The sequence below is a fragment of the Hyperolius riggenbachi genome, chromosome 2 (assembly GCF_040937935.1).
Source record: "Hyperolius riggenbachi isolate aHypRig1 chromosome 2, aHypRig1.pri, whole genome shotgun sequence".
NCBI classification, from domain to species: Eukaryota; Metazoa; Chordata; class Amphibia; order Anura; family Hyperoliidae; genus Hyperolius; species Hyperolius riggenbachi.
In genome coordinates, this window is record NC_090647.1 from 132,056,880 (window position 1) to 132,075,109 (window position 18,230).

General features: G+C 43.6%; 1 protein-coding gene across 4 annotated transcripts in view; it reads right to left on the reverse strand.

The window, feature by feature from the left end:
* The window catches only part of ARHGEF25 (Rho guanine nucleotide exchange factor 25), a 547,735-nt gene that overhangs the window by 86,472 nt on the left and 443,033 nt on the right, over positions 1-18,230 (reverse strand). For all 4 annotated transcript variants that reach the window (XM_068267427.1, XM_068267428.1, XM_068267429.1 and 1 more), the window contains one exon: positions 7,897-7,995. In XM_068267427.1, coding sequence (XP_068123528.1) covers positions 7,897-7,995 — 99 coding nt within the window. The remainder of the gene's footprint in view (positions 1-7,896; positions 7,996-18,230) is intronic.

Genomic DNA, 18,230 nt, shown 5'->3' on the forward strand with positions numbered 1-18,230 from the left:
GCTGCGGTGGTTAGCCCTGCCCCAATGCGGAAGTGCTCCCCCGCATTACGAAGGGGATTTGGGGGGACAGGGACCCCCGTTAAGCCGCGGGATAGCGGCGTTTTATCAGGGGCACACGTGCCCCTGCTATATATAAAGTCTGAAGCGAGATCTATTCTCACTTCAGACTCTCTTTAAGCCTTGCTCCCTTATTGGCAGTTCTCCTAGGACTCAAATAGGGCCAAACATAGTGTAAAACCTTCTTTTATTAAAATTATTAAAACGTAGTGCACTCACAATTTAGCAGAATCAAATGCGCATATAAAATCCTTTGAGCTCGTTCAGCGTCCCTTGCTCCTTAGGCCACGCCCAACTAGTTTTGTCCTATGACTCATCAGGGGCTAGAAGTGTTGTTGGCTGATCCTGAGAAGGGCAGCTGTCATCTCTGGTGAGCGTGTATTGTAACTACATATTTCAGGAAAGTGTGAAGTTTCCCTAAGAAGCTTGGAAGAAGATCTGTGGGGACTTTTTATTGCCTTACAAAAGGGACACTATTAGAATATCACAATTAGTGTGTTTTTGGACTTTATAGATTGTATTTTATGTAATCTTATAGTATTTTATTTGTGGCTTCCTGTAGAGCCCCCTGTCTATATTGTTTTTAGAGAGTGACACACACACTTTATTCAGGAGCGATCCAGGTCAAGCAGTGAGAGAAATATTTTATAAGTAACTATTTGAGGAGCGCACATTGAAGGTTTTTGTTTTGTTTAATAGTTCAGCCAAGTATTAATCAGATTTGCTCCGAAATCCAATTAAGTGGACTGTTAATCGATAACTATTCCCCAACTGTGTTTTAACAAGAGTAATAATCAGTTGTATGCTAGATTGGCCTGCTGTTGACTGATGTATGTCAACTAAACTATCATTAACCTGAAGCTAACCTACCACTATCACATTACCCTTAGGGTGCTTTCACACTGGGCTGGTGCAGTATTTGTACGGTCTATGGGGACTTTCATACTGACACGGTACGGCACGATCGCCGAAAGTGACGTATTCGCCACATCCCCAATGCAAGGACAAATCTAAGTTACTGCGCGGTTCTGTGGCAATGTGCTGCGGACCAGAAGTCATGTAAGTCCATGGCGACGCACGTGTGAAAACCCGCGCAAGTTTTATGCGCATGCGCTGAAGTGTATTTTTAGCAGCACACTTCTGCGCTTGTGATGAATTCAGCCACAGAAAGTGGTAATCCTCGAAGGCCTGTTTTTAGTGGTGCGGTCCCCGGACTGCAAGGCTATCATCAGCCAGTAGTCTGAAACTGGCCTAAGGACAGTGCATCAAACAGTATAATGTTAGTGGGTCTGGGGAAATCTAATTGCAACCCAGTTCAGTTCAGTATGTGTGTGTCGGCTCACAAAATATTCAATATACCCATGAACACCCCATGGGGCTGCATGGAGCAGTGACAGAATAACCTCTGGGGCCAAGCAGAACTGCACAGGTAAACACATACTTCAATAGCTCCTCTTTCAATAAGGGTTTCATAAGTATTACTGATATTTGGATCACTGAACTTAATTTTAGTAGGTTATTTAATCTGTCTGCTATGCATAAGGCTAGCTTACTGGATGGAATTACTGTATGCTTGAAATGTCACTTGATATTATAGGAATAGAACCTCAGAATCACACATACTAAATTTGGCTACACTGTGTTAAAAACAGAATCAAATGGATGCTTTCAGTTTTGGGTAAAGCAAGGTGAGCAACGCCCCTCACACTGGAGGTGAAACCTTTCAGCCACACTTCTGTAGACAAAAATAAATGAAGAAAGCTCATTGCAGGGAGTGAGGGCTGCAATTGCTGCAGCAGGCAGAGAAGGGACTCGGGGGGCAGAGATCTCTCTACCATAGAACAGCACAGAATAAGGAAACCAGGTGAACAATTCTACAAAGCACTGCATGAAAGTCATTGCAACTCATTTTCAAATACATTTTTCCTTCACTTGTAAGCTGCATTGCAAGATCACTTTAATGTACATTTTCTGCCCGTAAAAAGTTAAGGTGGCCATACATCAGGTGACTTGGCTGCCGATTGACCATCCAATTAGATTATTAGAAACGAATCGGATAAAAATTGGTGCCGCCAAGAGCATGCCCGATCGAAGATGCAACCAATGTTGAGCCGAAATTGGTTGCATGTATAGATCAGAGATGCTGTAAGATATAGGGCCAATGTGGGTGCATGGTGATAATGGCATGCGATATCGGAATGAGCGAAGAACGTGACACAACCGCTGACATTGCCCCCCCCTAGTGTAATATGTGCCCCCCCTCAGGTGCCCACGCATGAATACTTTACACTGCTTCACATACATACGCCCTCCTTGACTCACTCTAGATTCACACTAGCCTGAACAACTAAGGGCCTGTACACACTGCTGCGCTTGCGCTGCGTTTTTTAAAAAGAATGAAAACCGTGATGACTTGTACACACTGGTGCGATGCGTTTTTAGGAAAACGCAATCGCAGTGCCTGCTGCGCTTTTTTAAGCGCAGCGCATGAAAAATGCATGAAAAACGCATGCGCTTGCGTTTTTGCCTGCGTTTTTCAGAAGTCAGTATCCCAGAAGACTCTGCAATCTCCTGATTCCTGTTGAAATGTAAACTAGAAAAAAAACAAAGGATTCTTTAGCCAATCAGCAATTACAAGAAAACCGCAAACGCACAAAAAACGCAGGCAAAAGCGCATGCGTTTTTAAAACTACATGCACTTTAAAAACGCATGTGCTTGCGATTTTGCTTGCGTTTTTCAGTGTGTACAGGCCCTAAGGGCCTTTTTCCACTAGCCTGCGATTTGCGATTTGCTTCTGATCGCAAATCGCAAGGTACATTAAACTAATGGAAACTGCAGCAGTAATTTCCATTAGTGCGATCCGATTGCGATGCGATTTTGGTCAAATCGCAATCGTTGTCCTGCCGCGTTTTGTATGCGATTGAGCTGGACTATAATGAGTATAGTAGCTCAATCGCAATCGCATGGTGGAAATTGAAACGCGATTGCGATTGGAATCGCGATCGCAATCGCGATCGCATTTCATAGTGGAAAAGGGCCCTAACGCTGCATTGAAGTTACTGTGCTTACTGCGCTTTGGACTGCAAAGTTAGTGCAATGGCAGTGTCCTGTCCACTTTGCAAGGGATAAGGCAGGCCAAAGATAATGCAAGCAGCCAGGGCCGGGCCGAGGCATAGGCTGGAGAGGCTCCAGCCTCAGGGCGCAGTGTAGGAGGGGGCGCAGAATTCATTCAGCTGTCATTCCTAATTGTGTTTGAAACAGAAACAAATAAGAAAAGGGGATACATGGCAGTGACTGCATGCCAGATAACTAGATATTAAGGTGTTGGGGAGGTTGTGGGCCCTGTGGCGCCTCTTAGTCTAATAGCAATCAGTGTGATGGCTGGGGTGGGAGGGATGGAGGGGCGCACTTTGGTGTCTCAGCCTTGGGTGCTGGAGGACCTTGTCCCAGCTCTGCAAGCAGCATTTGCCTAATGCCTAGTACACACCATACAATTTTCTGTAAGATTTTTCTGTTAAGGGGCCCATACAGTGGTCAATTTTAGCCATCGATCGACCGCCGATTCGACCGTTTTGATCGAATCGGCTAGAAATTGATGCAGCAGAAAGCATTATCGATCGTCACATCGATCGATTTATGGCCGATTTCAGTCCTGACAGAAAATCTAGTTCGATCGGCTGCTGGCCCATAGGGTTGCATTGGATCGAATGGTGCAACACTGCATTTCGATCGATTTTCAATCGATTTCATTCTGAAATCTATTGAAATTCCATTTCTTCTGTGTGGCACACTCAGATACATTCCTGTCAGATTCGACCTGATTAGGCATCTGACAGAAATCTATCTGATGGTCGAATCTGCTGGAAATCATATAAGTGGATGGCCACCTTTATGCTGGATACACACCATGCGTTTCCGCATCGAATGCGTCCGTCGATGCGTGTCGATTCGATTATTTCCGAGCATTTCCGAGCGCATTTCGATGATTTTTAGGTCGATTGCCATGTAAAGTATGGCAAATCGACCTAACGATCCATCGAAACGTGAATCGGACATGTTGGAAATAATCGAATCGATGCGTATCGCCGGACGCATCGAACGCGGAAACGCATGGTGTGTATCCAGCATTAAGGCCCATACACACGTCGGATTTTTCTGAACGACCCGTCGTTTGAACGTTCCGTCGTTCAGTCGTTCGCACGTCAAATCCGACGTGTGTACAGACTATCGTTCGGGTGATAAGACTGGTTACCAACGATCCGCCGGGCGGATCGCTGGTAACCGGTCTTATCACCCGAACGATAGTCTGTACACACGTCGGATTTGACGCGGAAACGTCCGAACGACGGAACGTTCAAACGACGGGTCGTTCGTTAAAATCCGACGTGTGTATGGGCCTTTAGATTTTCTGTAATTAGATTATTTTCTGTAAAGTACTGGTAGAGACTGGTCATTATCTCTGGTGCATTGTCTTCTGGTTGTCTCCTGCTGAGTAGAACAATGCCTAATTGCTCAGCAGATAGATGGTTAGATAAATCTAACAGGTAAATCTAACAAAAAATCGTACAGAAAATTGTATGGTATGTACTAGGCATAACACCAATAGACTGCTGACATCCAATATTAGTGTGAACTGTGCCATGAAACCCCCTTGTCTGTAGTTTGCCTGTCGCTCACCCGGTGAGGGGGATGATGGGTAAATGCCAGCATTTAACATCAGTATGCATTTAACCTAAAGTCAGAGCCAAGAATAGTTCGAAGTCTATTCAAAGGTTTTGCTGCTGATAACAATTGCAGGGAAAGAAGTAATTCGTATAAATAACAAATGTTATTTCTATTTAAATCTCGGTCCCATGAGAGTTTGTTAAATTTGTGTATAAAATGACTGACCCTTTAAACTGGCACACCAGAGCTCCAGTGATATCAGTCTGAAGGTACGATCACACATATGATAATTGTCAGCTGAAATGGCATATAACTGCTTCGACCAACAATTGTTTGCGCAACTTGTGTGCGTAACGTTGCCACCCCACTTAAGAATCCAGCATGTCGTATCCTTGACAACGCCCAAGGCCGATCAACCGCAATGGTGTTTTCACTTTCCCCGTCCCTCTTTATCATACATCAATCATCATCCCTCTGCTCCCCTTCACAGCAGCAGAACACATCGCTAGCCTGAAGCCTAGTAATGCATCTGTACAGCCCCGTGCCCCAATTGGTCAACCAAGAGATTGTTTTCCAGTCCCCAATGGGCAAAAATAATCGTAAGTGAGTGTACTTAGCTTAGGCTCACTTTCACTGCTAAGTGTACTAGAAGACTGATAGACTATTGTGCTACTGGCTACAACTTTCTGTTACACCTGCTAGCCCTGTACTACCCACAAACAAATTAAGAGGTGTGGCGCTCCCATAGCCATCTAATCTGTGACTACACACATTACTGCTGAGATTATACAGGATGAAATGCCACCGAGCTCCTTGAAGATCCCAGGGCTGAATACTATGTAATCCAATACAATCTCATCATCCATCTAATGCCAGGCTGAGAATAAAAGGAAGGCCTGGCTTATAAAGCACACCAGGCTACATCTGTGAGCATGACCTAAATATGCAAAACCCATTACAATAATCACATTTATACAGTATATTACTACAGATGAATGTATTCTGAATAATCTACCCTGTCAGCAGTTTGCCCAAATCACCCAAGCCATATTATGTTCCACAGATCTGCAGTAGTTGAACCACCAGATAGGATATCCCATTCACCAGACCAATGGCATGGGAACTCTTCACACTACAGGTTATTTTCTCTGAATTTCCTCCTAGTAACTAGAAAAGCACAACGGTGACATCACCAGCACTGAATGGCTCCCCTTAGAAAGTGCCCTGCAATGCTCAACAGCTTATGGACTTGTATCAGCTGCATAAAAAACAGGACACATACTACAAATACTCTGCTGAGGTTCCAGTGTATCCTCCCCCTCCACTTTGCCACAGTGCAGTTTTATAGTGTTCACACAATGGCCTATATCTTTTCAGTGCTCCCCTCATTCCAACTTTCTAGCACTCCTTCACTGTGGGCTCCAACTCTCTAGTGCTTCTCCCCCTCACCCCACCAGTGTGTTCTAACTTTTCAGTACCCCCCCACACACACACACACAGTGCACACCAACTTTCTAATTGTTTTCTTCTTCCCCCACGTGCACTAACTTTCTAGCAATACCTCATATTGGGCTCCAACTTTCCAGTACTTGCCCCAAAGTGTATCCCTTTCTTCATGTGCTCCCCAAAGTGTATATCTTTCTTCCAGTGCTCTCCAAAGTGTGTCCCTTTCTTCCTGTGCTCCCTAAAGTGTATCCCTTTCTTCCTGTGCTCCCCAAAGTGCATCCCTTTCTTCCTGTGCTCCCCAAAGTGCATCCCTTTCTTCCTGTGCTCCCCAAAGTGCATCCCTTTCTTCCTGTACTCCCCAAAGTGTATCCCTTTCTTCCTGTGCTCCCCAAAGTGTGTCCCTTTCTTCCTGTGCTCCCCAAAGTGTATCCCTTTCTTCCAGTGCACTCCAAAGTGTGTCCCTTTCTTCCTGTGCTTCCCAAAGTGTATCCCTTTTTTCCTGTGCTCCCCAAAGTGTATCCCTTTCTTCCAGTACTCCCCAAAGTGTATCCCTTTCTTCCTGTGCTCCCCAAAGTGTGTCCCTTTCTTCCTGTGCTCCCCAAAGTGTGTCCCTTTCTTCCAGTGCTCCCCAAAGTGTAGCCATTTCTTCCTGTGTTCCCCAAAGTGTGTCCCTTTCTTCCAGTACTCCCCAAAGTGTATCCCTTTCTTCCAGTGCTCCCCAAAGTGTATCCCTTTCTTCCAGTACTCCACAAAGTGTGTCCCTTTCTTCCAGTGCACCCCAAAGTGTGTCCCTTTCTTCCTGTGCTCCCCAAAGTGTGTCCCTTTCTTCCTGTGCTCCCCAAAGTGTATCCCTTTCTTCCAGTGCTCCCCAAAGTGTGTCCCTTTCTTCCAGTGCACCCCAAAGTGTGTCCCTTTCTTCCTGTGCTCCCCAAAGTGTATCCCTTTCTACCTGTGCTCCCCAAAGTGTGTCCCTTTCTTCCTGTGCTCCCCAAAGTGTAACCCTTTCTTCCTGTGCTCCCCAAAGTGTATCTCTTTCTTCTTGTGCTCCCCAAAGTGTTTCCCTTTCTTCCTGTGCTCCCCAAAGTGTATCCCTTTCTTCCAGTGCTCCCCAAAGTGTGTCCCTTTCTTCCTGTGCTCCCCAAAGTGTATCCCTTTCTTCCTGTGCTCCCCAAAGTGTATCCCTTTCTTCCTGTGCTCCCCAAAGTGTATCCCTTTCTTCCTGTGCTCCCCAAAGTGTATCCCTTTCTTCCTGTGCTCCCCAAAGTGCATCCCTTTCTTCCTGTGCTCCCCAAAGGGTGTCCCTTTCTTCCTGTGCTCCCCAAAGTGTGCCCCTTTCTTCCTGTGCTCCCCAAAGTGTATCCCTTTCTTCCAGTGCTCCCCAAAGTGTGCCTCAGTTTCCGAGAGCAAACCAAAGTGTGCCTTTTCAGCGTGCCCAAGGAGTGTCCTTGCGTCCTGTTGCTGGTCAAAATATGTCCTTGCTTTGCCATTCCCCAGTAGCATGTGCCCCTGCTTCCCCGTACTCCAGTTCACAAAAATGCCTCTATCTTTATTATACCTTCGCTCACTACATCATCTGTGTATATAATATTGTGTGTATCTGGACATTAGACAACAGAAATCAGACTGACACTGGCAAACCTGGTGTATTTGTAATATATAGATAACAAGATGCATTTTAGAAAAACATTCAAGTCCTTCATGTCCCATATGGTACCAAAGGAACACACCTTATCGCTGGGCTCTGTGCTCGCCCCCTGAAGCAGGTCACACAGGAAGGATAAGTCAGGCAGTTGAGGCTTATCAGGATTCTCAAGTTCTTTCCATTCCTAAAATAAGCAAAAGATATAATAAACTAAGGAACAGGTCATTCATATTATATCAAATAATCAGCACATACTGGTCTACCATTACATACAGTAACCATTACACAGTGGATTGCACTCAGGGGGCTATTGATTTGTATCTGTATGTAATAAAAGGCTGCCAAAATGCTGAGAGATACAAGTATACATTATATACAGCATGTTGTAAAGTACACCTGAACTGAGAGGGATATCGAGGCTGCCAGATTTATTTCCCATTAGATAATGCATATCGCCTGGCAGTCCTGTTGATCTCTTTGGCTGCAGTAGTGTCTGAATCACAAACCTAAAACAAGCATGGGGCTAATCCAGTCCGACTTTTGTCAGAACTCAGAAACAGCTGATCTGCACGCTTGTTCAGGGTCTATGGCTAAAAGTATTATAGGCAGAGGCTCAGTAGGACAGCCAGGCAATGTACATTGTCTACAAGGAAATAAATATATGAGCCTTTATGTCCCTCTCAGTTTAGGCATTTCAAGTGCCATTTTGTACAGACCAGTAATAAGGCAAAGATAGTGTGACATATATAGGACATATAGTAACCACAGTTCTTATGAACATCGTTAGGCACATTGAATCATTTTGAATTTGCCTAAACTTTACAAATTCCACTGGAATTGATTCATAATTTTTGATGACATTTCGGGTCAAAATCAAGACCGTGACTGGGAGAAAAATACAAGACCATGCAATGGGATATGTTCTTAGACTGAACTAAAATGACTACATGGACCTCTGCTTCCCAAATGGTATTTCAATTGGGGAACATAAAGTATACCCAAGGCGACGTGTGACATGATGAGATAAACGTGTATGTACAGTGCAAAACATATTAATAACCAGACTGTTTTACTTGTTTTATTTTGCTGCCTGAAAGAGTGAACTTTCAGGCATGCAAGTGACAGCTTCTGTTTTGTTGGTACCTTGTCCGGAATATAGTAAAAATCACTGCAGAGCAAATTACACCCATAAAAGTTTTCCTGGTAGAATACAACTTCTGAGGGCGGGGAGAGATGAAAAAAGGTCAGTAGTTTATGTATTTTAACTCTGGGAATCTTAATAGACTGCCATTGAGCAGAGACAATAAAACATTTAATCTACTTTGTATATGTTCAAATATAAAATAAAACCATGGGATATCTAAAAAAAAAGGTAATTTTTAGATGTAGGAGGATAAATATAATTGCTTATCTCATCAGTTTATTTTCACCTCGGATCTCCTTTAAGCCCGAGTTTAAGGGCTCGTTTCCACTCGGGCGAATCTGCATGCGTTTCCTGCATGCAGATTCGCTCAACCAATACAAGTGGATGGCGCTGTTTCCACTTGTCAGGAATTCTGTGCGGCTCGCTATGCAGAAAAAATCTGCACAGCAGAGCCGTCAGAATTCGCACGCCGCACACCCGCACGCGAATCGTCGGTAATGTAACTAAATAGGAAAACCGCAAGCTCTTTAGTCTTGCGGTTTTCCCGGCGTTTCCACGTGCGATTTCGTCTAAAAACCCATGTCAATGCTTGCCGGCATTGACATGGTTAAAATCGCGTCGTTAAAACCGCGGGCGATTCCGCGTGAAAATCCGCATGGAAACGTCAACGAATCCGCAACCGCATGCGGATTCGTTGACGCGGTTTCCGCGAGCAAATCGCGCCGCTCAAGTGGAAATGTACCCTAACTCATTATCTTTCTGTGTGCTGCCAGATGGAATATTACAAATGTATGGTAGCATAATTTCCAGACCTGCATATATTGTTACTGAAGCTTATAGCAAACTAATTAATAAACCAGCTAGACAATGGAACCCAGAAAAATGTCTGCAAGACCCATTAGGGCTCAGTGAAGCATGCAAAATATATACAGTAATTATTGACTTTAGACTTTAGCATTAGATAAACAATAAACGGCATCACCACCAAAATATTCTCAGATAATAAATCATGATTTATCCACACGTTGTAACCACTTATAGGGTACCTGGAAAGACAAGTAGCACAACGATATAACCTGTACACAAGTACCATTCCTATGTAAAATTTGCCTGTGTTCCCTTTTTTTCTATTCATCATAAAGATTAATGACCCAATGCTATCATTATTATGAAATGTCCTGCAAATGATTTTAGAGGCAAAGACAGATACTGACAGTGTCCTAAGAAGCTGTTCCTTGTGTATATACTCATGAATGTTGCTCAGCGGATATCAGGAAGATTGTGCTAGTGAAGATATATTATGCACACACTTGTGATTATACTAGCCAGACAGTAACATCCAAACATCATTGAGGGAAGGGGGCTATACTAGCCTGCATATCTATTGCAAATAGCCATAACTATTCTAACCAGATATCCAGAAAGTACCATCATAGTCATTGATATCTGGTAACTGACAAAGGATAGGAATTGCCAAGTGGAGCAGGGTAAATACTTTCAATATTGGCCAAATACGGTTAAGGATCCACAAATACAATTCGGGAAAAGATATGGTTCTTAGGTGTTTACTTACAGCAGTGGTCCTCAAACTAAAGCCCACGGGACAAATGCGGCCCCCCACGGCTTTTTCACTGGCCCCCAAACAAATAATGTAGAACTTATAGATGCGGCCCACTGCACCATTAAATATCGGCTGCCCTCATATAGAATACTGTAGAAGCCAGTGAACAGTCATTCGCTGACTTTCAATCCAATTCTGCATCAGGTGACACTGCTGTCCAACTGGATGGCAAGTTGTTACCTGGGTATGCTTCACTGTCTGGGGCACAAAGACGTTCTCCGGGCGCCACATGACTGAATGGCTGCTGCTGGGAATTCTCCTCCGGGCATGATTGGGGGAATCAATACCTTGATTCACTGTAATGTTTTTCCAACATCAGTTTATGTATGTTTCGGGCCCCCCAGCAGTCTGAAGTATGTTTACCCGGCCCTTGACCGAAAAAGTTTGGGGACCCCTGACTTACAGGATCACTATGCGAAAAACTGTAAAATTTAAATAAAATACATGTAAACACATACGGTACCTATAAAAAGTATAACATTTCAGTACTCAGTGCAACAGAAAATTTACTAAAAAAAGTAGGTATTTTCTTGCTTGCTGGTGGCTCAAAAGGCATTTTATTGATAAGTTTTCAAAATACCACCTAGAAGAAAAAAGGTTGATGTGTGTTTCATCTTCTGCACGACGTCTTTGGCCAAATATTGATTTTTTTGGGTATGTTTTTTTTTTTCTGCAAAAGAACTTGGGCAACACATCTGGGACCATAAAATCTCTGTCTTGACTGACCTTGATGCACCCGGTGTCTTGTGCTCAGTCTTGCCATTGTGTGAAAGTTTTCTTTATACTAATATTTCTTCAGTAACCTCCGCTTGTAAGTTAAATATGGCTTTCCTCACCCAGTTTCATTCCTTCTACACAGATGATTTTTTCATATTTATAGGATCTGTTCACACTTGTGAGTCTGCAACGGATCCATTGGGGTAAACAGAATTTACTCTTGTAAGGTCTGCAATCTTTCCTGCAGAGCAGATGCATTTCCCATATAACCCGGTGAAACGCATCTTCCCCAGGATCCAACCGGACCACAAATGGACCATCGGAGCAGACACTATAGTGTCTTCTCCTGCTGGATATTGGAGTCTGGCTGAAGTGGGAACCTCATTGTGTGCCCCTGTACGTGGGAGAATGACACTATTAGAAAAAACACACGATCATGCCAAATATTGATTTTATTTAGCTTTTCCTGTTCAGGCATATTGTAGATTGATAAATAAAACCTATTCATTGTCTACTTTTGAAAGCATCTTCACTACACAACACTTTTCCTCATATATACAGTATGTTTAAGTATGTTTACCAGCTGTCATTTTTTTTTTAGCTTTTCTGGAAAACATTACCCAGTAGAAAGAATTATCTCCTGTGGCTAAGAAAGTTCCTGACCTGAGAGCTTATCAGGCACTGTCAGTTCAGCCAGACTACCTAATCTGTGGTGCCCTGCTGGTGAACCCACCCCTATTATACCTCTGAAGCCTCTTAAAGCCCATTTCGGGTTTTTTTTTAACAAGCCTGCGTTTTGCAAAGCAGTATCCCTGCTGGATTCTCAAGATGTGGAAATATTAGACGCGAGGATAATTCCACAGAACTGGAAGAGAAAATTCTTGAAGCAAAAAGAGCAACATAAGCACATTCAAGATTACACTTATAAAGATTGCAAACACAAATCTTCAGCTTGTTGTGTAGATACAAGCAAATGTTGACGTGTAGCCCCAATTTCAACTGTAAAATAATAATTCTCGCCATGCTGACTATACAGTATACATTGCAAGGACAGTATATTACATCAATGTATCTCTTTTTGCCCTCATTTTTAAACAGAGGCTAAACCTAGCACCTGCTATTTATTGGGCAGCATAATTTTACTTTCTTGCCGCTAATCGCAGCTTGTACTATTGCTGCCTATGGCAGCAGAGAGTAGGTACAGGGTGGGGGGTTAGTGTTAGGCAGCGGGGGTGGAGTAGTCCAGGGTTAGGCAGAAGGGGTGGAGTGGTTAGGTTTAGGCGTAGGTAGAAGGAGGGTTCAGGGTGAGAGTAGGGCAGAGGTGTAAGTATACATTACCTGCTCTCGCGTCTCTCCACTTCCGTGTAGTTTGCAGCTGTCCTGTAGCCAGCCAATCACCATGCGGCTTCAGTCCCCACATGGTGATTGGCTGGCTGCAGGACTGCTGCAAACTAAACAGGAAGTGGAGGAGACATGATCACTGGGACCAGGTAATGTATGAGAGATGGCAAGGAAATGAACAGCGCTACTTAAAAACAGATAAGTGCCTACCTGCAAGAGAGTGCAAGCCCCACTTGTGGGATAAAATACACCCCTAGCATACACATGACCTGTCTACCACTGGAGGATGTTGGTTTCCTGTAACAGCTTGCATGCAACTTGTTAAGTACTCGTCCCTCCCACTGCGGAGAAGTCATCCTTGATGGGAGGGGACCTAACACTAACTAAATCCTAACCTATGCATATGCATAGCCTGGGTGCGCCACCAAGTAAAATTGAAAATTGCGCAAAAGGTGGATCAGCGCATCACCAGGCCGCCTCCGAATGGCCTACAATCAGAGGTGCGCTGAGCCCCCCCAGAAACTGCAAACGCACCTTGAACCCAAACAGAAGCTCTGCATATACACCAAAAGCAGTCACTTGGTAAATCTCACTTCATGAACCTAATGCTGGGCAATACACAATGAGTTTTTTTGGCAGATAGATGGCGCGATAGATAATTTCCAAAAGGTCCAATCTAATTTGAATGGTTTTTCTGATCTATTTTCTCATAGAAGTGAATGGATCAGATCAAATCGATCAGAAAAACGACTGGAGAATCGATCGGCCAGTAAATCTGCCGAAAAAAACTCAATGTGTATTCCCAGCATTAGTGGTAACTATTATCTGCAAGTACACTACTGGTATTAGAATTGTATTTTATTGGCCATATACATTTTGCACTTTGCAGTCATGTAGAAATGACTTAGCAGTTGTATAATGAACACAGACAATATGACAGTGAAGCACATAGCAATGCTTAAAAGTATGTAAAGCCTTTAGCTCTCTGGCATGCTGCTGTGTATGCCAGACCTTGCAGCAATACTGCTAAGGTCCAAACCCGCAACTTTATTTGGTACTTTTTTGCACCGAACAATAGTTTTCATGATATTCTGTAACATCGTTTAAGAAAAATGTGTTTGACCACTTCAGGACCAGAGCTTTATACCAGGCCATTTTTTTTTTACAATTTGGCACTTCACAACGACAATGGTTTATTGCTCGGTCATACAATTTAGCACCCAAATTAATTTTACCCTTTTCTTCTCACAAATAGAGCTTTATTTTGCTGCCGTTTGATTGCTGCTGTGATTTTTAGTTTTGTTTTTTTATAAATAAAAATGTAGCATTTAAAAAAAATATATAAAAAAAAATATTTTTTGTTCATTCTCCTTCCCCTTTAATTTGGCCCTAGACTATGATACATACACTACACTACGCATACATAGGCATATGCCTATGATAGGGATTAGATTGTGAGCCCCTCTGAGGGACAGTTAAGTGATAAGGCAATTCTTTGTACAGCGCTGCGCAAGATTGCAGAGCTATATACATTATTTTATATATATATAAATATATGCAAACAACAGCCTGCTAGCGTCGATTGCTGTGGCCGACATTGTTTACAGGTGGGAGCTCGTGTGAGCACAATCACCCATCTAACCTTGCTCCTCACGAGATGATGCCGTATGGGGTTGTGAAGGAGCCACTCTGCGGCCGCCATCCTGCGTTAGGGGGTCGCAGAATGTTTAACAATGGCAGATTACTCAATGGTAGAATAGACTTCAGGGAAAATCTGAGCAAGCATATGATTGCTCGTGTCATTAGTTTCTGTGTTCTGCAATTTTGGAAGATGAATCAGGGAAGGATATTTCGTTGCAGATTCCTGATCCATTTTCCCGTGGGTTCTCAGCTTTAGTTTGGTAGGGATCTGTGTGATCTATCAATTTGCAGGCTACTGCCTGAAGGGAGAAACTATCTCTGGGCCCAGAAGTTTTTGTTTCAATAGTTCAGTATCCCACTCCTGAAGGAAGCGGCTGGAAAGTGGAGCAGGGAGGGAGAGAGGGGTCAGTGGCTCTCTTTTTCTACCTGCTGATGTAGTGATACTGTGGGGAGGGGAAGCTGCAGTTTAATTATATTTTCTGCTTATCATAAGCTGTGCTGTAGTCTCACGTTTGACTGCAATTTGTATGAGCTAAACCAGAAGCTACTGAAGATGTAAAGACTGATTCAGAATAGAAATGTGCCATTACTGAATCGCAGTGTCTCACGTCGTCCTGAGGACATCATGTGAAGACAAAAGGAATAAGATTGCAACAGAAAACTACCATTGCCGTCCCAGCACAGCGACTGTGGCCCTTTTGTTTATTTACAGTAATTTAAGAGGGAAAAAACCTGAATAGAGAAGCACAGGTACAATAGCATCATTTAACTTTACACACCCTGTACATAGGTATGGAACCCAGAACGTTTTGGTGTCGACTGTCCTAGTGGCCAGATAAGTCATATCATGGTCTGCTGGGCTAACTTGTCATGATCGCTGCTGCAGCAGGTATTGCTGGAAGTAGTAGTGCTGCAGCTCAGGCAGTTCTGATCTCTTTCCATGCAAGCTGCATAGCTTTGTCTGCCTTTCCCTGCTGTCAGCTTGTGACTGATTATCATTCACCTGTGTGGGAATCTGCATGTCTGCTCCCATTGGATGACCTCAGTATAAAGATCTGCTTCCTGCAGGACTCCTCGGGTTTTCATAGCTTCAGTTTAAGCCTGTCTTGCTGTCGCTTCAGACCCCGATCGTGTTTCTTGTTCTAAAGTTACTTTGCTGGTTTTGCATCATATATTGGTTCATTGCCCATATATATGCATACCAGCACGTTTATTATTTTCCTTGTATTCGTGTTACGTTGATACATCAGTGACGCTGATATATACGTACACAAACTGTTTATATCCTGTGTTCAGTTAGTCAGTTCCAGCACGTTTTGGTGGTTGCGCGTATCGTGATCACCCGTGCTGAGCTAGTTATCCTGTTCCTGGTCCTGTTTGTGGATTGCGTTCATCTCTGCGAGGAGATAACGAATCCTTCTGAATCCTGTCCTGTTACCGTTTGTGGATTGCGTTCATCTCTGCGAAGCGATAGCGAATCCTTCTGAGTCCTGTTCCCTGTATCGTTCCAGTCCTAAGTCAGTGTTCCTGCTTATGTCATATATTGGTTCATTGCCGATATATACATATGTTAGTCAGACGTTACAAATAGTTTCATTGATAGCTGTAATTGTAATACGCTAGGAAATCATGCTTATTGTATATTTATCTGTGTTACGTTCATCTATCTTGATCCTGCTATTTCCTGACTATCCTGTCCTGTCTTTGTGAGGCACGCCATCGCTGCAAACGCATTGGCTGCCTCATTCCAGTCTGTTTTATTGTGGACGCTTGCTGTCACTAAGTAGTGGCTAGTTAAGCAAGCGTTCATTCTGTCTACCTGTCCTGATCTCCTCAGTTCTGGTTTATGCGCTCAGCGCTACCTTGCGCTGAGACGTTATCGCAAAAGTATTGTTTGTGGCTGTCGGATCTGCACCGGCTCTGTGCGCCACAATCTCGTATTGGAGTCAGTCCTCCCCTCCACTATACTAGGGATAGCCTGTTTCCTTGTGCTAGTGTGTGTACCTCCTTCATGTCAGCTCATGCGTTGCATGTTGACTGTGGAGAATACACCACCAAGCCTTACATAACTATGCTGAAATGAGTAGGAAAAGTGACTCCAGACTGTAAATACTTGGCCTGCTTTTAGACTTTTCCCATAGAAGCTAACTCTCAGATGCCTTTTATGGTCTGCTGCAATTTATGCATTGCTACGCTGTTACTAAATTAAGAAGGTCTGTAGTGCAATATTAGGCCTACTAGAAACAGGCAGGGCCCTGACACAGCATTTTGTAGTCTTAAAGTGTAACTCAGACAAATGGATAAGAAGATTGTTTTACTCACCTGAGGCTTCTTCCAGCCCCCTTTAGCCCGTCTGCTCCCCCACCGTCCTCCCGGTCCCCTTGGTTGTGCCACTGTCAGCCTCGTGAAGTGTGAGACTTGTCATAGACAACTGCGCATACGCCGTACCGGCCCGAGTGCACCACCCAATAACACTCCCACAGCTGGGAGCATACTGTGCATGCGCAGTTCATTAAGAATGTAAAAGCGATTCTGCAGAACACTCCCAGCCACAGGAGCATGATGGAGGAAGGGTGTGGCCTGGAACAGCAAATGCGCAGTGACTCGCTACCATACTGGATCGTGGATTTCCAAGTGTCACAACGGAAGGGACAGGATGGACACCGAGGAAGCACACAGACTACAGTGGGCTGGAGGAAGCTACAGGTAAGTTTAAATCCTTTCTTCCCACTGGTCTCAGATTTACCGGTACTTTAAAGTTGGGACAAGTTAGGTACCTTTCTGTTAATGATTAAAAAGAGATGTTCTACAGCTATCAAAGTCTGATGATTCAATATACCGGTATTTATTAAAGTATTATAATGTCGTTAGAAGCATAGCCACCCTAAGGCTAGGCTCACGCTACATCCGTTGGTGAACCATTTTCAGGAATGGACAAGTCAACAGATAGGATCTGTTTTAGGCATGTAAGTTGCGTCTCTTGCAGTGATGGATTAGAAAGTCTCATCCTGCACGACTTTACCAGACACCAGACAGACATGGGGCACGTTAGATAGCATGCTATCTATATGACATGTCTGTTACAATGGACACCAACAGATAACAGAAAATGATGGATGTTGCAGTGTATCCTACATCGGATTTTGTGTTCCTGGTTGGATTCGGCATGAGTTTGAACCCAGCTTAACACATTTCACACTATAAACCAGATTCATTAAGTCATTTCCCACCATCTCCAAGTCTCTTAAATTAGCAGTCATGTGATTGCATCTTAGCACATGAACTAAATGTAATCAATTCAGACTACCCTGGATTTAATTAGCAAAAAAACATCCACTCTGACTACCTGGACACTCAACCTGCATAGTGAATAAAGGGGTTATCAAAAGTACTTGGGAAAAATTCAGACCTTCCCGAGTTTGTTCCTGCTGAAATAAAAGATTGCCATCTATGACATTGGACATAGGACATTTTTTGATGTGTTAGCTTTGCTCGTACAAGAGTACACCCTGCTGTAAATGCACCTGTTATCTGACAATAATCCGATTATCTCTACTTGTTTTTGCTCTCCCCTGCAAGTGAAAAAGCATAATCAATATTTCAAGCAGGGCTATAGCTTCTATAATGATGCTCAGATTACACATCAAAGTTACCACTTTTATTAATTAACGGTAATTTGTTTTTTAAACTTCTTTCCAACAAATGTTATTTTGCAAATATTATTACATTATTTTATTGTTGTGTTTTGCTGCTTTGTTCTTACGCTTATCCTGAAAGATGGTGGGCCTTAAAAATGGGACTTTAGAGGGAAATATTAACCGCTTAAAGGGACTTCAAGCTCAACTTAAAAAGGAAAATAGTACTCACCTGGGGCTTTCTCCAGCCCAGTGCTGGTTGGGAGGTCCCACGACGGCGCCCTGGCTCCTCTCCTAGGCCCCGCTCCGGAATGGCTGCC